At 44.3% G+C, this 20782-nt stretch overlaps 1 protein-coding gene across 2 annotated transcripts in view; it reads left to right on the top strand.

The window, feature by feature from the left end:
* rgl1 (ral guanine nucleotide dissociation stimulator-like 1) overlaps positions 1-20533 on the top strand; it is a 21649-nt gene extending 1116 nt beyond the window's left edge. The window contains exons 1-18 of one of the 2 annotated variants that reach the window (XM_085774087.1): positions 8719-8986; positions 11530-11640; positions 13455-13663; positions 13755-13829; positions 13949-14139; positions 14838-14962; positions 15126-15341; positions 15440-15543; positions 15699-15783; positions 15973-16062; positions 16400-16486; positions 16772-16804; positions 16922-17043; positions 17401-17490; positions 17660-17846; positions 18566-18817; positions 18909-19023; positions 19458-20533. In XM_085774087.1, coding sequence (XP_085630213.1) covers positions 8942-8986; positions 11530-11640; positions 13455-13663; positions 13755-13829; positions 13949-14139; positions 14838-14962; positions 15126-15341; positions 15440-15543; positions 15699-15783; positions 15973-16062; positions 16400-16486; positions 16772-16804; positions 16922-17043; positions 17401-17490; positions 17660-17846; positions 18566-18817; positions 18909-19023; positions 19458-19645 — 2325 coding nt within the window. In that variant the 5' untranslated portion in view covers positions 8719-8941 and the 3' untranslated portion in view covers positions 19646-20533. Of the gene's footprint in view, positions 1-8718; positions 8987-11529; positions 11641-13454; positions 13664-13754; positions 13830-13948; positions 14140-14837; positions 14963-15125; positions 15342-15439; positions 15544-15698; positions 15784-15972; positions 16063-16399; positions 16487-16771; positions 16805-16921; positions 17044-17400; positions 17491-17659; positions 17847-18565; positions 18818-18908; positions 19024-19457 lie in introns of those variants that run through there. The other variant, XM_085774085.1, reaches the window with a different exon arrangement.
* The last annotated feature ends 249 nt before the right edge of the window (positions 20534-20782 follow it).

Below are 20782 nucleotides of genomic sequence, written 5' to 3' on the forward strand. Positions count from 1 at the left end.
GAATATCAACAGAAAATGAGAGTCATTTTAAAACCAAATAAAAACTAAAACTAAAACCAATGCATATTATTTTGATCAATTCAGATCAGCGAGTGGTTTTGTGAATTCACCATAAATTGTCCCGTATTTTCTCAGTTCCTCTGTTTGACCCCTACTCAGCAAAACTTTATGCAATAACGCAAACTAGACAGTAACCTTGGTGGCACAGACAAGAGGACAGCTGACCTCTTATGAAAGGCAGTAATCGCAATTCACTGTTAACTACCGCTTATTGCTGTGTGTGCATGTGTGTGTGTGCGTGCATTTATGTGTGTGTTTGTGTGTTGTTGACTGGTCAGAGTTCACAGTGAAGGCATTACTCACTTTACTTGAGAAGTCATAATGACTGTGTCAGCCAGAAGCTGCAGCGTGACTGAAATTGTTCTTTACCTTATGATTCAGGTCAGAATTTCTTGTCGTTTGCCTGTTTTTACAGTAATTCGTCTGTGAGTTCGCAGATTCCTCACTGCAGCATGATTATCAGCAAACAAACCTGCAGCCGCGGCTTATTCCAGCTTAGTTGTGGCTAATTGTTTTTATGTGCACACTTGTGTTGTGGCCAAAGTGAAAATATTTTTGGTATTTATACAAATGAGGCAGGGAGAATTGAGGCTGAGGTCTGTAGACCGGCCTGCTGAAGTGTCCTTGAGCAAGACACTGAATCTCAAACAGCTCCAAAACTGCCATCAGGGCTCTGTTTATTACCTCACTTCTCTATTATACATAAACTAACCCTATATGTGTTTCATTTCATGGTTATGTAGCTCATCTGTGTAAGTTTCTGTCACACACTGTCACATGCACACACACACACTGGTGGTGCCTCTGTGTGTGTGTGTGTGCTGGGAGATCATCCCCCTCGCTGCCTATCTGACATCCTGGCTGGCGGGATCTCTCCCATCTCACAGCACTGTTTCCGCCAATTGTTTCCAGGGGTAAGAAGACTGGAGGTTAGCTCGCAGACGCTCGTGCTCTCTGCATGCTGCGAGGTTCAACATACAGGAATCAACTCTGGATGCCAGAGGTTAATTCCATGTGACTGTTTTTACAGTATTGAGTTGTGATTGTCCTAACTGCTGGGCTATACAGAGGGCAGTAAGGCTGTATATTTTAAAGAGGGGGTAAATAGCTTCTGTAAAGTTATACAAGGAGAAGAAAAAAACATCCTTGGCGTAATCATTAAACATAATGTGAGATTTCTTTGAGTATCACAAATGAGGCATTTGGTTCTTGCTATTTGTTGCAGGTTCACAAATAAGTGCTTACACAGACTGTGCTTGCACCGTTCTTGTGCTAAAAAGCAATAATTGTACGACCCCTCCACGTTCAGGTCCATCAGCTGGCCTGGTTGGCTCACAGGACTGAGACTTTGACTTTACTGCCTTCATGTGTCCCTACTCCACTGACTTTTTACCTATCTGCATGACATTATGAAATCAATCATAAAATCAGAGATTGGACTCATTACCTCTGTGTAATGACCCTGCTGTGCAGTTCTAGACAGAAGTCAGGTCCACAGTTCAGGTCAGTGACGAACGAGGAGTGCTGAGGTGTCGGCCATTATCAGCAGTCCACTGAGGACAGTGAGACTCCCACATGAACACACAAGTAAAAGGACAAAGTGGTTGACAGGAGGTTGGAGCAACTAACACTGAGATGAATGCTTCATATTTTTGTATTTTGTGAAAAAAAACAAACAAAAAAAAAACATTAACACTCAAACCTGTGTTATTCAGGGTTTGGAGATGACTGGGTTTGAACCCAGCTGCACAGAAGTGAGAGTGTCAACAGCTATCTGTGGGTTATCACAGTACATTTTACTGCTTTAACTGCGTTTGAAGTGTGCAGTCTTCCTTTAGACCCCTCACTCTCTACATCACTGATAGGGCAATATAATTAAGCTGCAGGCCAATCAATTAAAACTCCAGCAGAGGGAATATTAACCGCTCCCTCACACCCGCTGTTTACAATAAACAGCGGGCAGTTCAATAACCTTGTTCTCTGGAAATGCAGAAGTGACTTTCTGCAGGGAAAACAGGGACAAAGGAAGGAGGGGGGGGGCAAAGAGAGTTTCGATGATGGCGTGTTTTCCATTGAAAAAAATGAGATAGCTGAGTTAGCACTCCTTCTTCCTCTTTCTTGTCTTTTTGAACAGAGAAGTGCACGTTTCAGGCTGATGCTCTGTGACGTCTCAGTGTTTCCATTCCTAAATTTCTTTTTTTTTTTTCTTAGCTTCTTGCTCGTCATGTGTTTTGACGACTTGACAACGATTTCAACAGTTTGTGATTCATTCATCTGGCTAAGACGAGTTCTGCAGCTTTTGGCCTGGTTTTTTTTTCCGGCTGTGTGAGTTAAGTCTGACATATTGATACATTTTACAGCGGCAGACATCAGTAAACACAGACAATACAGCACACAGCTGGAGAGACAGTAATGGACTCCTGACCACTCATATCTGTCCATACTATTGTCTCAGATTTCACAATTCACAAACTACCAGACTTCTCTTTTCTTTGAAATCCAGGTCTCCATCATCCTCTCATTCAGTCCACCACTTAAGATGATGTTTACACACTTGGGTGACCCCACAGAGTGTCAAGTTGTGCGGTTGCCTGCTGCTCTGTAGAAGTTCGTATTGTGATCTTGGGCCTAATTAGGTCACATAATAGGACTGGTGTGAAAAGTCAATACTGCAGGCATTGTCCCTGTCACCCGAGCGTCCATCCCAGATCAACAACACCACAGGAGCAGATCGCTCAACTGGGGCAGAAGCGCATCACACCATATGGAGATGGGTGTGTGCTTTGTGGTGGCCTGTGTGTGTGTGTGTGTTCGCACGTGTTTGCTTGTGTGTGTGTGGGATGGGAGTAGGCAGAAGGCAATATGCTGCTGCAGATCTTTGATTTAGATTGGTTTTGATTTAGATGGTTTGGCAGCTTTATGCCTGTGCCTGCGTGTGTGCTCATGTGTGTGTGGCAAGGTGCCCTCACCACACCACACGCACATGCACACGCACACACACATACACACACTTCTTTTTCTTTTCCCGCTCAACCAGGACACGCAGCATTAGTCAAGACATATGACCAGGACTGCATGTATTAGCGGGCACGTGTGTGTTCAGATATGTGTGTGTGTGTGTGTGTGTGTGTGTAAGTGGTATTAGTGTGTAAAGCTGTGGGCTTGCTGTTGTCCAGTTATTAATATGAGTGGTCAGCACTAACACAATCTTCGGGTCAGCAGATCACTGACAGTGCCAAGGTCAAAAACAATGAAAGAGGAAGAAGTATACCCTGTATACGTTAAACAGCCGGATATTAGTTCATTTAAGTTCATTGAATGTTATAAAAAGAAAAAGAAAGGATACTATTTGTATGTACTTATGTACTTTATGACTGTCTGGCATTTGATAAATAAAAGTTATAAAAAAATAAAATAAAATAAAAAACACCCGGATATGTTACACATATACGACACAGTATCTGTGCTACCATACTTGCGTCCATATTGTCTTCGCAGAGTAAATAGTACTCTTATATGTCACTTGGTGTTATGGTAACTTGGTGTTATTGATGCTTGTTTTTGAGCTACTGCCTCTTTCTTTTGAAACAGCTGCGATGTGTGTTGCTGTGTGCATCACTTGCACAGTTTCGTTTCCTATGATGCACATGCTTCACACTTCACTTTAACACTTACAGAAGTGCAGACAGGCTCAAAATGTCTCTCAGTATGAAAACAAGCACCACACCAGAAATGAGATGCTTTCTTACAGTGAGCTCTTAACCAACAGTTCATAAGGTGAAACTTGAAACAGGACAATGGTTGAATTTGTTTTATTATATACACACTGATGTGACGACTTGTGTCTGCTGCTGTAGCTTCTTGGTGCGATTTCAGATTTTTGGCGAGGCAGCATTGCCACCAGCGTGTCACTGGCTTCAGTCGGTGGTGTGTGTTGTTTTTGTTGCGTATGTGACAACTTGAGTGTAGTGTACTTTAGTGTAGCGTGTATCTGTTGGGCAACAGATGGTCCGGCTCTCATTAGCAGGAGGGGGGTCAGACAGACAACCGAGCCAGTCCAGACTGATTCATTCAAGGCTTAGCAGGGCTTAGATCTAGAGGGGGGTCAGAGTTGGGGCCCCATGAAAGGGTGTGTGTGTATGTGTGTGTGTGTGTGTGTGTGTGTGTGTGTGTGTGTGTGCGTCTCCGTGTGCTGGGATTTGTCTCATTTATCGTAACTCCTCTAAATGCAGAGACACCTGAAAACACCTCCGAGGATTATCTCTGCGACAAGTAGGGTGTAAAAAATTAAAATTCGCAAATAAGCTAGAATAATGTTTCACAGTTTCATGCAGTTTCATGCCACCATTTGACAAATTAGATTAAAAAAAAATCTAAAACACCTGAATTGAACAAACTGCTCCTTGAAACATGTGTCTCTGCGGATGTGAAGTGCAGAGGAGGAGGAGGGGTCTCTGTCTACAGCTCTGGACTTTACTGGAAACTAATGATGTCACCCATCCACACACACACACACACACACACACACAGAAAGAGGGAGAGAGAGAGGGAGGAGATGGAGAGAGAGAGTGGGAGAGCTCAACAACAGCCAGGACAATAGATCTTAGGAGCAGAGACATGACATAAGAGAAGGAGAGAGGCAGACGGGGCTTTAATGTGGCTGTTTAAACAAAGGGCTCAGTTGACCGAATGAGACACGGAGAGAGAAGATGCAGCTGTGTGTGTTATGAGATGACCTGACATGTCCTTACACATCTCTATTGTCATTGTTGTTACTACTGGATTGAAACACTCATCTGCTGAGTGCACCGCTGCTGCTTCACTGCTCTTAAATGACCTATTTAAGCTACTTTGATGGTCTCATGCTGAGGTTCATTGAGTGATAGCAGATCTTCCTGACCCTACACCATAAATCCAAACCCTCTTGGGTTTTGTTGCTCTGGCCTGGTCTGGACTAAAACCTCTGCTGACTCTGGATAAACCCAGCGGTTTATGAACTCTGCCCTCTACTGGGCAGTATGCTTTGGAAACACAAACCCACTAACCACACTCAAACATACAGTGAAACACAAGTGGACATGCTGCCCCGTGCGCGTGCACACAACACACACACAACTGAACAAACACTTGACCCAAAAAAACGAGTGAAAAAAACAAAATGTCTAACAGAGAACAAACGTACAGGCACATTTGGTCCAGATATTGCAGCAGGAAAGACCTCCTTAATTTTAAATTTCTACACAATGACTTTCCACTGGAGTATTTGGCTGCACTCACAGCTGATACTCCTCGCACTGGGTGAAATGATGAGTCTCCCTTCCTTTGTTTATGTGTTTCCAGCAGAGAGGAAAAGCACTGCGTCTCTGTCCGGTCTGATATATGAAATCACTCCTTCTCTGGAAGCGTACGAGATGGTTCAGTTGCATCACGCTTGTCTCTCAGCCAGTATGGATCCTCTCAGTTTCTGACTGTGCTGTGAACTCTCCCCCGCCTGTCTCTGTCTCTGTCTCTGTCTCTCCCTCACACACTCACAGGAGAGATAATGTCCTTTCAAGTTAATCTCAACAGCGTCCTACACTTTCTTGGCTGCATGACCTTCTTATCTTGGGAGTAAACATTGAGACATTAAACATGCGGAGATGTGTTGTCTAGGTGTTTGTGGCTTGGTCTTATTTTATAGTCCTGTGATCCATAGTGTTTTTTTCTCCTCTCCTCTCCTCTCCTCTCCTCTCCTCTCCTCCATTTTCTTATTGGTCTGCATTTATGACCCATGCTCCAGGCCAGAGAGGCTCCCCAGCCAGTCAGGTATGAGGACAGCAGGACTCGCTGGAGTCAGGAGGCTGGAGGCAGGAAGTGGGAGATTTCCTGGAATGTGCGTTTTTCCCCACACTGGTGCAATAACAGAGTGAGCAGTGCTCCTCCTGTTTTTGTCCTGTTTCTGTTTCTGCTCTATAGCTCCCTGTTCGGACTTTGTCGAACAGAGAGAAGAGCCTGCCTAGGAAGTCCTGTAATGGCAGGAACCCATTACAAAAAACAAAAAAAAACAGCTTTGACCTGTTCGTCAAGGGCTTTCCTAAGTGTGACTGCGTCATTAGTTTTCCAAGAGGAAGGAAATCTTGGAATGAGGATCACCCTGTGTTGTAGTGCAGGAATATCATGCATAATGTGATAGATTTTCAAATATAGACACATAAAGATGCCACTCACTCATAAATCACAGTTGAACTTCAGGCAACACATCAGTGTGAAATATTGTGGTTTTGTTTCACAACAGTTACACACACTAACTCATGAAAACAGAATAGGCTATAAGTAGCAACAATTAGCTCAATTAACTTGTTATAAAACCTGAAAGATAGAAAACGAAGCCTCGGGTGTTGACCTTGAAAATTCCAGTTAACACTAAACAAACACTGTCAATTAATTTAAAGCCTTATGTATTAAATTCATAATTCATTCAATCAGTCTGAATAAGTCAATTTCTTACAGATGAGTAAAAATGTGTTTAGTGCTGGACTGTCTCTTTTACAGCAGCAGTAACTTCTCAGAGTCTTGTCACCATGAGGTGGCCGACACTGACAATGAAACACTCACTTCTCTTTTTGTGTGACTTAAATACACCAGATACATTGTGTTTCTCAATGAGTTTTAGAGGTGCTGGTTGGCAGATATTGTTACCATGCTGAGACTCACGCTAGCTGTTTACTCTTGTCCCTATAGTCTATGTGCCACGCTAAGCCAACTGGGTGCAGTTTAATTATTTTTCTGGCAAATTTTCTAAAATGTCAAACTATTCTTTTAACTTGGCTTAATTTGAAAGTCACTAAGGATGTGGAACAAAATACCTAAAAACAGCTTTGACATTTTCTGATTTCTGGCCGAAACGGCAGAACAGGTCCCTTATGATACCACTGACTGATTTTACTTCTGTGGACTTGGACCCCACAGAAAGAGAATACATTTCACGTTTTGATCTCAAGTTGAAAGTTGTGTGTACTCATCTGCTCATCCATCTCACAGGGCAACAGCTGTCACATTTGTCAGACGTCTTGTTTGCCCTGAAATATGACATCGCTCCCACTGTGAGACCAACACTCCGATCCCCCTGGGATAGAGCTGGAGGTCGCGTGGGGCCACAACCTTCCCACTGCCCCTCTGGGCTTCTCAGAGCTCCGTGGACCCCGGCGGACACCGGGGCAGCTCGGCCTGGGAACTGGAGCCCGGCCAGATACGCAGCATGATGAACGGTCAGCAATAAGGGGAAAAACTGATAAAAAACATTACGTTTGATAAACACATGCTGACGGAGGAAAGGCTTCCCTGGCCTCTGGGTGCACTCCATGCAAAGCTGGCAGGGAGCAATGATGACAAAAGTGGGCACCTTGACTTGTTTGTGTGTGGGTGCACCCTGCTGCTTGTAACATTCAGTGACGCTGAGTGTGACGTTGGGGGTTACGTGTTGGTGTTATGGGAGCAAGAAGAGTGGGTAGACATTTCACGTACACACACACACACAGCAGGTCCACCATCTCTCCCATCCAGACAACAATATGAAGTATCATGAGGTTTCTTACTGTCTCTTCCTGATGACTCTGGATCAGTAGTTTGGCATTTGCTCAGCTGACTTACTGGACTTATAAATGAATGAACCGCATGCTTATTCACAGTTGATACATGTTTACGATACAACTTTGTAGAAAAAGACCCCACACAAAGTGGGCGCTTGATTCATATATTCTCCTTTATTCACAAGTGGGTTGTTTGAGTACGTGTGAAGGCGCATTCACAGAGGAACACAGTGTTGCCCATTCTCTCTCACACACACAGACACACACATAAGCCTATTCTCCTCAATGCACAGTGCTGGTGACGGCATCTACGGCCTTCCTTGTATTGTCCCACACAGTGGACTGTGAGGCCGTTTACACTAAAAGGACCGACTTTAAGATTCAGACTGGATTTGACTGAAAAGACTGCTGTTTTTTTTTACTTCAGATAAATTTACCATGAGAGTTCACACTTGAGGAGGAGGTATAACATTTTCTGATATCTGTGGTGTTTGAGTCATGTTGTGAGGGAATTTCTTCACACTCAGTAAGGACCCTCACAGTGGCCAATAACTCTTTTATTGTGTTTATGGTCATGTGAGTTTTGTTTGAGTAAAAACAATAATTTAAACTATAAGCAAATAATGAAAATGAGAATAAATTCAGATCAGATGTTGGTTTATTAAAACATTACGGCAATTAGAAACCATTTTCTACATTGTAGTACTGCATATGGTTATTTATGTCCATCTCATCACCAGAAAAAAAAAAAACCCTTTGTTCTGCTTTAGAAAAAAATACATCCCAATAAAATCAAACTTGGGCATGTTTTAAGTCATTCATCTGTTTTAAAGTAATACACAGTCAAAGATTAATAAACACGTTGTAAAAGTCAGTCGTTTGCTGTATGAATTTCTCAGATTTATGTTCTTGATGAGTTGCGCAAACACAAATCACAGCCTTGCGTCCGTATGTACGCACGTTGTTGTAGGTTTGAGGGAAGTCGCACAAAAAGAGAAGAAGGGGAGGAGGAGTTTGAGCAGGACTGTTGTGAGGGCGAGTGGGAGGAGTTTGCTAATTCAGTAGAAGAGGGGAGAGCCTATTGACAGTCAGAGAGGAGGATCTGGAGTTTGAAGAGGAGCGGACCGAAGTGTGTGAGAGAGAGTGTGTGAAAGTGTGTGTGCGCGTGGTGAAGGAGAACAAATCTCATTTTACAGCGAGGACCTTGGATTTTGTTTTCCCACAAAAAAAGGAACACTTCTTCTCCTTCTCCTTCTTTTTTCTTTTTTTCTTCTTGTCGGATTATCTCCGAGCTCTGATGCTGTCCCCGGATCATGAAAGAAAAGCTCACCATGAAGTTCGCCTGGAAAACTAAAATGGTAAAATAACAACACAACAATAACAATAACAAAACCCTCTCGTGATTCGTGCACTGCTGTTGAGTTCGTGGTTTTGCAGAGTAAGGAGGGGGGCGGCGAGAGGTTAAAGAGGGAATTGGGGGAGAGAAAGGAGGAGGGGGTGTTTGCAGGCTTGGGAAAGTAGCGGATAAAGGGGGGAAGAGGAGGAGGAGGAGGAGGAGGAGGAGGAGGGGGTTCAGCCGAACATTGAGTTTTAATTGTTTTCCCAAGGCTTTAAATCCAGTTTAACCCACATTGCTGGTGCGTAAAGATGCCGTGCAAAGTTTGGTGGGCAAGGGAGCAAGGGGGTGTAATACTAATAATAAAACAACAACTCGATCCGCTAACTCTCCCCTCCATGATGATGGATATGAAAACTCTGGAGTGAAACAGAGTGGTGGTGGTGGTGGTGGGGAGGGGGATACAATTGGCGAGGCCCCGGGGCCATCAGTGTCTCTCCACGGGACCCAGCTGGGCTCAGGCGAGGAAAGCACAAAAGCCAACAGATCAGCGCCAAAGACTCAACACCACTGTTGTTGTTATCCTGGGAGTATTGTTTCACACGCAGCTGATGGGATGATAGGCAGATTAGCTCTATTTGAGCTGGGGACGTCCAGCTATATTGTCCTCTCTGCTGTCCTCAGTGTCCTCCTCCCTCTGCACGTAGTGAGCATCTTCTGTCCAAGTTGTCACGCAGAGAGTAAACAAACAGCTCATCTCCTGTTTACACCTCACCCAGCAGCATTTGATAAGCTGGTATTCTGTGGAAACCCATCCCATAATAATACTCTGCCAGGTTTCCCGTGGTAAATATACTTTATTGTTTCTTTCTCCCCTGGTGGATGGAAACATCACTGTGACAGACTGTTTTGATTTCCATTTTCATGCAAGCTCATGGAACTTTGTCTCGCAATAAGCTTTAAACTCTTGGTGCATAAAGTGAGCAGAGCTTTTCTCTCCCTTTTTTTCCCCCCCTCTTTTCTTTTGCTCTGAAAAACATCTCCAGCTCTGTGTCTGACAAAAAGCAGGCTGTGTGTATGTGTGTGTGTGTGTGTGTGTGCAGACTGTGAACTCAGCAGCCTGGGCCGGCCAGCACAGAGACCTCCCGCTATTGTTTTGGGAGTGTGTGGACTGCATGACTCATGCACTGATGTATTTATCTGTCTCTGCGCCAGCCATCCAGCCGGCGGCCAGCAGCAGCAGAAGCTAAAAAACCCAGAGACATGTTGCTGACCATGGGACACAATGCTGAAAAAAGGGCTCTTTTGGGGATGGGGCATGTAGATGTTTCACGCACATGGTTGCTGCTTTCACCCGTCAAAGCCTGTGAAAATCCCATCTTTTCCTTTTTTTTAATTCATCCTCTCACTCCTTTCTCCTCTTTGTGTTTTCAGTTGGAGAGCTTTCTTTTCATTTCTGCATCACATGTTTCTGTTCAAACCCAAACACGGTTCAGTCATGGCTGAGTGCCACTAGCCTCCTGGACCGTCTATTGAGCCTGTTAAAGGCGACTTTGACCCCTGACCTTTTTCTTTTGCCGTCCCTTCTGTTTGGGGGAATAGTTTGGACTTTGCCACTGAGCTGTGTAAATGAAAGTGGGGACAAGTGAGAGTGATCTTGGCTGCTGCTGCTGCCTGCATGTGTGTGTGTGTGTGTGTGAAGACTTGGCCATAATACTGCATGCGTGGTGTTTATATTTGGCCAGTCCCTCTCCTTCGCTGTCTCCCTGCCTCTGTTTTTGTCTCCGTATGTTGATGTCTCAGCAGAACTCACGCTCTCTCGCTCTGTCTGAGCTGGAGTTTTGTATTTTAATTTGTCTCTGCTCCCTGTGTTTGTTTATGCTCTCTGCTGTTTGTCAGTGATTTACAACCAGAGACAGACACAGTACATATGGGCCCATGCCTGCAAGATGAGCACAAATCCACTCAGTCTTACAAGTTGATTTAAGTGTGGTTGAGCTCTTGAGACACAGATTTGTAATCAAGCTCTCTTGGCTTGTATAATTATGCAGACAAACAGACAAAGACGAATCAACAGAGAGAAAAAGTGATGCAAATTTTTACTAAGTAGGGGTTTGTTTGAGAGGCGGCATCCATTCTGGCTCTTATCTCAAGCTTTTCGGAGCTCCAGGAAAGCAGTCCAGCTCTGACTTCAGCTCAAGAGACACGGTGAAAGAGATGGATAGGGAATAAAAGAGGGAGTAAAGACGGGGAGGGAATGAGGGAGGGAGGCCTGGCAGGCTGCAGCGGTGGTGGGGGTTGGGGAGCTGGTCTCGCTTGATGTTTTACTGCACCTCAGTTCTTCTCTTCCTAGTTTGTTTGAGTGCTGTGGTCGTGTTTCTTTGTTTTTCTCATTCTGCCATCTGCTTTTCTCGTCTACACGTTTCCAAAAGGGGTAAATTACTTTTTTTGCAAAACTATAAAAATGACACTTGTTGTGGAAGTAGCAGTTAACTTACAGGAAACTGTTGTCTCTTTATATCCTAAACGCAACTCTTAACATTTTCCCTCCTCTCTCCTTTGCAGAGCTCGGTGCAGGACTGGGGGGAGGAAGTCGAGGAAGGAGCCATCTACAATGTGACACTGAAGAGGGTTCAGATTCAACAGGCGGCCAACAAGGGAGCAAGATGGCTGGGGGTGAGTAAGCCCTTCTGGCAGAATCACAGCTGATGGAGCAGTTTTCCAAGGGGCACATGATGAGTCAACTCCAAAACCATCAGTGAGGCAGACTATGCATATCAAAACCTTTCTTTTTTCCACTTTCCCAACCTGTTGCGGTGAGAAATGCAAACTGTAAAAAGCCTCTGATGTGGAACTCATCACGTGTGGATGGTTTATAAAAGCAATCCAGTGGCTCGTGTGCGTCCTGCAGAGCTGAAAAACAGAAGAACCTAATCTCTATTGTTTGAAACTGCACTGTGTCTTTCAATTGTGGGGCGTCTCTCGCAGCATTGTGCACCACCCAGGATGTTTTTGTTTTAACATTTTGAGTTATAAATCTCCCAGTTTAGACAACACCTATTTAGTCGCCTGCTGAAAATCAACAGTTTCACCAGACCTGCACTGTTTAGCCAAAGCATGTGATTTCCTGACTTTCCCGGCTGCCAGCAAAACTGCTAGTTCCTTTGTACAGCAGTGTTTTATGAAACGCTGGTATGACAAAAAAAAAAAAAAAGGGGGGGGGGGGTATTAAAGGCTTTTCCTTGAGTTGTGCATTTTCTTTCAGTGCATATGAGGCCTTACTGTTTCCTGCGCTGCGCTGTTTATATCGGCTTAATAAGATGTTATAGTGTATTATTATCCTGCACAGAAGGTCCAATTAGGGGTCCTTAGATTCTCCCAGGAGCTCTCTCAGCTTGAGAACAGAAACACAACTCAGATATTTGGGAGTTTTCTTTGTTTACAAGAAAAATCAGGATCTTGTGTTGTTGGTTTGTTTGTCTCTTTGTGCTCGACATGGTGGATGGAGATTGGCACATGAAAGAATAAATAGATAACAGCTCCGAGACTGTATTGATATATTGACAACGACATGAGCTGCCGACTGTATAAGAGCTAATGAAAACAATGTGTGTGCTTTATACAGCAGCAGTGTTTGTGGAGTAGAATATAGAGCGATCCCTATTGAGACGTCAGTATATTTACTATAAACACTCGATTGTGAGTGAGTAACTGCAATTACAATCAGTGGGCTTGTAGGGCCCACGCCCTGCGTAGAGTTTGGAGTGTGTGTGTTGTTGTGTGTGTGTGTGTGTGTAGTAGATTTGGTCACAAAGTCAGTAAATTTGAGTGTTTTGTAAATGGGGCTTGTGGGTGACTGTGCGATGCGTCACCTCACACAGATGAATAACCATATTTCGTTTCGTTTTGAGTGTGTGTGTGTGTGTGTGTGTGTGTGTGCCGAGCTGTTATCAGAGGGCAGTGCTGGGAGAACGTAGCTCTGCTGCTGTCGTCCTCTGTGTCTGGAGGGACGGTGGAGGAGGGGCCCGCTGTGATTAAAAGCAGATTGGAAAGTTTCCTGTTGTAGCGTGCTAACTTCACCAAGGTCTCTCTCTCTCTCTTTCTCCCTCCCTCTCTTTCCATGCTGGTGCCACCTCTTCATCTTCTCTCTCCCTGCCCGTTTTTTTAACCACTCACTGTATTTCCCTGCGGACACAATTGTCGGACACATCTGGAGAAATCGGAATTAAATATAGGTCACGATTGTCCTCGCTGCTTCCTCCCTCCATCCATCTTTTTTTGTCTTCTATTGAATAGTCTCTCACTCCTATTATTCAACAGTTTGGAGTGTACCTATTCTCAGTGCCCAAATGTATCCAGATGTCAAACAACAGTATAAGAATAAATATGTACCTACATGCACAAACGAAAGCAGCATCTGCCGTTGTAAAGGATCGGAGTATACCTCGGTTCACCCTGGTTTAACGGTGTGAAAATATGTGTGTTTTCAGGCGGAGGGGGATCGTCTGCCTCCTGGCCACACAGTGAGCCAGCTGGAGACCTGCAAAATCCGCAGTATCCGCGCTGGAACACTGGAACGGCTGGTAGAGACATTACTGACGGCATTTGGAGACAACGACCTCACCTACACCTCCATCTTCCTGTCCACCTACAGAGCCTTCACCAGCACACAGACTGTACTGCAGCTTCTGCTGGACAGGTAGCCTGAGTCGAGGTGTTTCATATAAAGCCAGGATAATGTAGCGATTATATGATTTAGTGGTTTTAAATATGCTTGTTCTGTGCTGCAGGTATGGCTGCGTGGAGGAAAATGGACAAGGCACAGAGAGATGCCAGGGCTCTGAAACCAGTGGAGCCATCAGAAAGTGAGTTTTTATAAGTCCATGTCATCCCTTCCATTCAAAGAGCTTTCTATAGATAACATTTTACGATTTACCTCCTCCACATCACTGCTAGCTCTCTTAACATTCAGATGTCTCCACAGTGCCTTGGCGTCCATCCTACGTGCCTGGCTGGATCAGTGTCCTGAAGACTTCCAGGAGCACCCTGACTACCCCTGTCTCCACAGGCTGATGGGCTACCTGCGCAAGGCCCTGCCGGGGTCCGAGGCCCTGAGGCGGGCAGAGGGTCTGCTGGAGCAGCTGCAGAGTCAAGCCAACACGGATGACACTGATGGTAAACAACAAACTGTCTTTTAAAACACATTTTGTTAACGTGTAGTTTCATGATCTCTCCAGCACTATCAAAATGCATTTTTTTTTTTTTTAGAAATCTTTTTTTTTATTTTCACAAAATCAAAATCATTGCTGCAAATCTACAATTACAAACAAATAAACACGATCAACAGTAAAACCAAACCATAAAGAACGACAAAAATAAGCAGCAACATCAACCACAAACACAAACACAGTAGCATTAACAACATTAACAATAACAACAACAACAAAAACACAATAAAGGTGAAGAAAAAGGAAAAAAAAAATAATAATAATGGTAGAAAGAAAGTAAAACGGCCCTCCATTACAATTATCACCATTTTAGGATAAAGACCAACCTTCACCCTCAAAGATTACACTTTGTTCTTTATTTCTGCTAATGTCTTTTTCGAGTGACCACTGAAATTTCAGGAATATTTTGAAGCTTTCTAGATTCAATTGTTGTCTTTTTGTAGCTCGGAAAATCAAGGCTTTTCCCACCATACTAATAATATTATTCAGGTATTTTCCTTCTGCATTGTCTCTTAAATCACCAAAAATTATAGTTAGAGGGCAACAATAAAAATGTAAACTGTGAACCGAAATCCATTTTCCTACTTGATTCCAAAACAGTGCAAAAATGCACATATTGAATTAATCCTGTTGCTCTGCTTTCAGCTGGTTTCCATGGCAACAGTTCTTTTTGCCTGGGGGAAGAGGAAGAAGTGGAGATCGAGGTCCAGGAGGACTTCCTGTCGTTCGACGCGGACCTGGTGGCCGAGCAGCTGACCTACATGGATGCGGTAAGTTGAGGGAAATGAGACGGACACACACGGGGGGAGGACTGGCGGTGTGTGTGTTGCGTAGGAGGGTGAAAGATTTACACAGGTTACGTCCCCGGCCCCGTGCGTGTTTCTCCGGTGTCGTCATAAGTTACTAACACCAGCCTTTTTCCTCCTGCTCCAGCTACTGTTTAAAAAGGTCGTACCCCACCACTGCCTGGGCTCCATCTGGTCTCAGAGGGACAAGAAGCACAACAAGCACAGTGCCCCCACCATCCGTGCCACCATTACTCAGTTCAACGCCGTGGCGGCCTGCGTGGTCAGCACGGTGCTGAAACACAAACAGATCAGACCGCACGCCAGAGCGCGGGTCATCCAGCGATGGATAGACATCGCTCAGGTGGGCAGAAGCACGCAGACACGCAGACAAGTTGATATAGAGAAAATATAGAGAAAGTATGAGGGAAGTTGTGACTGACTTGTATTTTCTTTCAACAGGAGTGTCGGATACGCAAAAACTTCTCATCTCTGCGAGCCATCGTGTCGGCACTGCAGTCCAATCCTCTGTACCGGCTGAAAAGAGCATGGGCCTGTGTGCACAAGTAAGCCTCCAATTCCTCAACTATGCAGATAATCTCAGCGGGTTTTTCGATGGAAGAATTAGCATTTTGGCAGAATCCATCAGCATCTCCTCAGTGTTTATTGCAGCCGCTGTGCCCAATATCACAACCTGACGTTGAATCTGTCCTCCACACAGAGACAGCATGCAGACCTTTGAGGAGCTGTCGGACATTTTCTCAGACCACAACAACTACCTGACCAGCAGAGAGCTACTCATGAGGGTGAGTTTGAACTTCACCAGCTATTTCATGTGCGAGGGAAAGCGTCATCTCTTAAAAAAAGAAAAGAAAATCCCAGTTTGAAATTGTAGATGTTGTTTCCACAGCCTTGAGACTTGATCTGGAAAGATTCTTTCATTCTCTCTCTAAAAATCTGAAGGACTGAAGCTATTTTTTCTGTTTGCTCCACAGGAAGGCACTTCAAAGTTTGCCAGTCTGGAGAGCTGTGCCAAGGAGCACCAGAAACGCACCCACAAGAGACTCCAGCTGCAGAGGGAAATGGTGAGACAAAGACTAAGAGCTTTGACGACCAGTGCCAGACAAATGGATCTATTTTCAAAGACAGCTAAAATGGAGCTTTATAATTTTAAACAACACATTCCTCCAAAGCAATGTACTGTAAAGTGAGTTCTAGCCTCTCCAGTATGATGAAGCCGCATGCTTAACTTTGTTTACTCAATGCAGTATGTGCTGTACCTACATTAAGCCTGTGTTGTATTTTACAAACCCGTTTTGCCATCTGCGAGGACCACAGCGTAAATAAATCTCAGACTTTTATTGTGGCATCTCAGTGAATTTACGTGGTTGTTAAAGTAATCAAATAACTCTTTGTTCACAGGGAGCAATGCAGGGCACGATACCATACTTAGGGACTTTCCTCACTGATCTAACCATGCTGGATACAGCCCTGCCCGACCTAGTAGAGGTAAAAAAAAACCCTCAACACCTGCTGATTATATGTGTGTGTGTCTTTTACGCTTGTGTGCGTGTTTCGATACTTGAGAGCATGTGTCTGCGAGTTTACACAACTCTGCAGATCTGAGAGTCTGTCTGTGTAACCGCTGTCAGTAACTGGGGCGTAAGTTTCCATGAGTGCGTGAGGAATTTTGTCGGTCCATTTTTGGAGTGGTGCACCTAATGCTGTTTGTCTAAGCAGCCACTGGTATGTGATGTTCAGGGTCTGACAGCGTGCTCTTTGTGTCCTCCGCAGGGTGGTCTGATCAACTTTGAGAAGAGACGCAGGGTGAGTGTAGCAGCTGCAATCAGACATGATTACACACCGAGACCATTACAGCACGGTGAGACGTTTGAAGTGAAACCCATCTAACGTTGGCGACTTCTTCTTCTCCGCATCTGCTAGGAGTTTGAGGTGATAGCTCAGATCAAGCTGCTCCAGTCGGCTTGCAACAGCTACTGTCTGACCGCAGAGCCGACTTTCCTCCGCTGGTTTAAGAGCCAGCCTCAGCTCAGCGAGGAGGAAAGGTACACAACACCTTCTCTCTTGATTGCACCGTTTTTCAATAGATAACAAGCAAATTAGTGCATGAGGTCATGGTCTGTTGGATCCATTGTTAACCAGCACACAATAGAAGCCTCTTTCTCTCCGTTCTCCTGGCTTCTCCCTGCTGTCTTCGCTCATGTCATGTCTTTGCTCCCTACTGATCTATTGTGCTTGTTGTTTTTGCTCTGGTAGCTTTCATTTTCTCCCTCATTCTGTTGCACTCTCACACATTCACTTTCTTTCTCTCTGTGAATTCATGATCCCCAAAACCACTGAACACATGACTTGATTCTACCTCGTAATGTTCAGGGGTTTATTGTTTATGTTCTTTCTTGCAGTTACGCCTTGTCCTGCGAGATTGAGGGTCTTGGCGACAGCAGTCCAACTTCACCTAAACCACGAAAAAGCATGGTGAAGAGACTGAGTCTGTGAGTACACCCAGCAGATACATGTTAATAGAACCTAGCGGCTGAAATCGAGTCGAAAATACTTTTCCTTGGCTCAGACGTGTCATATTGGACGATGTCGTATTCAAGCACCACATTGCTGTGACCTATTTATTTTATTATCTAATAACTGACTTCCCCTACTTTCCAGGCTGTTTCTTGGAACTGACAATAGTGCAGCCAGTTCTCCAGTCAGGGAGACGCCGAGATCGCCTCCTACTGGCAGCTCAGGGGAGAGCATGGACTCGGTCAGTGTGTCCTCCAGTGACTCCAGCAGCCCCTCAGACAGTGAAGGACTCACCGCCCCGACTCACACCTCCGACTCCCAACAAAACAAGGTTGGTTGTGACATTAAGAAAAGGTGTTTCATGAAGTCATGCTTAGGTACAAAAATGATTGTTGTGAGGAGGGCTGAAACAGCAGGCCCTCTCCCAGTGTTATTAATATTTTCTCCTTTTTTTCTCCTCTAAATATGTTGAAATAATGTAAGATTTTTTAATTGGCACCTAGAAATTAATTGTTCAATATGTGCAAAACATAAATTATGAATGTAAATGGAATAATATTTTTTACATGGCCACCAAAAAAAAGTACAACCATGGCCAACAATGATGTTAATTACAACATAGTTTATCAATAACAGTCTTTGAGAAAATGATGTAATAACAAAAGACCTGAAATATATCGAAATATTTGTATTTTAATTTCTTTACATTCATAAATGCCATTGGGGAATAATGCAAGAAGTCTCCACCCCCATTACCCCACCCCCCACAGAATAAACTTAGACAAAAAAAAAAGAAAAACATAATTACCCTACTTCAAATTTTTGGACAGTCCCTTACTGAAACTACTGAAACTTTGTACTGTTTATGAAAAACAGTTTTATTTATTTATCTTTAGGCATGTGTGACTTTGTTTCAGTATTTCTGTTTACTTGTGTGTCAAATAGCTGAAAAATGAAAACAGATTATCAGAGTTTCTATGTTTTTGTGAAGCACAATGATGGAGTTATAGTTTCATCTGTTTATACGTGACTTCCTTTATGTTTCCCCAGCTATCAGAATCCTCCTCTTGTAACTCACTCCACTCCATGGACACCAACTCGTCCACAGCCAGCGTCTCCATGACCCCTGCATCCCCCTCCCTCCCCGGGGCCCCGTGCACCCACAGACGCTCCGTCTCCCTCACACCCATGTCTCCGAGCTCCCCAAGCCAAACCCCAGCTTATAACACCCAGGCCCAGGATGCATGCATCATAAGAGTCAGTCTTGAACAGGGCAACGGAAATCTCTACAAGAGCATACTGGTGAGTAAATATGAGTTTGTAGTGGACTTACAGATTTAAAACGGAAGATCCTGGTTAAACCCTGTCTGATTGCATTTTCTCACCTAAACAGTTGACCAATCAGGACAAGACTCCAGCTGTAATCTCTAGAGCCATGGCGAAGCACAACCTGGAGGTGGAGCCAGAGGAGGGATACGAGCTGGTACAAGTCATTTCGGAGGAGAGAGGTAAAACTCGGCTCTACTTTCCAAATGAGCCTCATTAATATTTTTCACACTTGGATTCTTCTGGGATCTTTAAAGGTCTGGGGTGATCATTCTGAATGCATTTGTACCTTTCCAATTATCACATCTACATATTCTCAGCCAGAGTTTTCTAGTTAATGGTCTTTTCTCTGAGTTGAGGCTTTGTGCTCATTTTCCTTACATTACATCTTTCATAGACCATATTATTTCAAGGTATATTGTCAGTAACAGTGAAGCTGCTGCAGCAGTTATTATAAAGTGATGAGTCTTTATTTGCAATTCAGCATCATTATTATTGTAATTTATCCCACTAATCAGCTGTTTTCCAAACTTAATGAACCACCAATGACCCATGTAGTGCTGGTAACATGAACCACAAACACTAAAGAGTGCTCTCCATCTTCTTTGTCTCCCAGAGCTGGTGATACCAGACAATGCCAACGTATTTTACGCCATGAACACCTCAGCTAACTTTGACTTCCTGCTGCGGGTGCGTGGTTCAGCAGGTCGACCGGTCCAGCTGAGAAGCCGGTGTATTTCCACACTCCCTCGAACCCAGCAACGCTCGAGCCTGTCGCTTCGACTCAGCAAAGTTACACTGTGACCGGACCGTTGTGGCCCTGCAGTTTGCCCTGATGCCACTAACCCAGGACAATAGAGGGCGTGAACTGGACATGAAGTGTTGGGTTTGAGGAGGAGAGGCTGGATGGACAAATTGGCTTGAGGAGGATTCACTGGATTCAAGAAGGAACAGATGGATCCCATGAGCTGAAGACTTTTGAAAAGCTCTGCTTTGACTTTAATTTGCCATTTTGAGTCTCCTCCTAAAGGGAGCCATCCCTTTGTCAGGCCTTAACATGGAGCATGGATGTGTAGCGTGACTGCTGTGCCAGTGAGACTAAACTTTTGACTAGTGATGCCTGTGACAGAGTGATACAGCGACCCCAAGTGGCCTCCGCTCTTTACAACGACAGGTTTTTGCACATTGTTGTGGGAGCAGCCAAACTCCTGACCTCCAACAGTATTCTGATATTGAAATGTACTTTCTTCTTTTGTCCTGTGATGTCTTTGTAGCTGAATAATAACTTTTCTTGTAATAGAAGAGTGATGAATGCAGAGAGGAGGAGACAGATGACGGTGGAGTAGAAAGAGAAGCGGACTGAGTTTCCAGTCCTGTTGCCTTTATTGATGACTGAATGGACCTCTGACAGTAATCTGAATGATATTGATGAACTGATTGACAGGAGCTGTGATGTCATAATGATCCCTGGTTGGGGCACGTTTACCCGCCATGTCCCGCCTTGTGCACAGTGTGCACAGTGTTCAGCCCCTCTCATATTGTGAGCTGCGTGACGAATGCAGTGTTACCTGCATTCTGATTGGTTCCAGTACTTGGTTTTAACAAGTCCTCGGCAAATGTTGAAATGGCCTTACCTGCCCTATCTTCAGGGTGTAGAGATGCAATTTGTGCTGCTTGTGCTTGTTTGAAAAAGAGGTGTACAACAGAGTGTCTGAAATGGAAAGCACCATGCACGTTGTCTCAAACTGATGCATACTTGTACCTCTTCGCCCTTCATTATATGAACTATAGAGTTGCACTTGTCAGTTAGTAGGAGATGCCAATGGGATGTGAATACAGAAGAATGAACAAGCCACTCTGTCAGTGGCTTACTCCCTCTTCACAAAATGAAATACTATTTTTTATTTGTAAGTGTTGTTGTTGTTTTTTATATGTGTTTGT

Source organism: Trachurus japonicus, chromosome 4 (assembly GCF_045865225.1).
Source record: "Trachurus japonicus isolate A0001 chromosome 4, Traja_1.0".
NCBI lineage: Eukaryota > Metazoa > Chordata > Actinopteri > Carangiformes > Carangidae > Trachurus > Trachurus japonicus.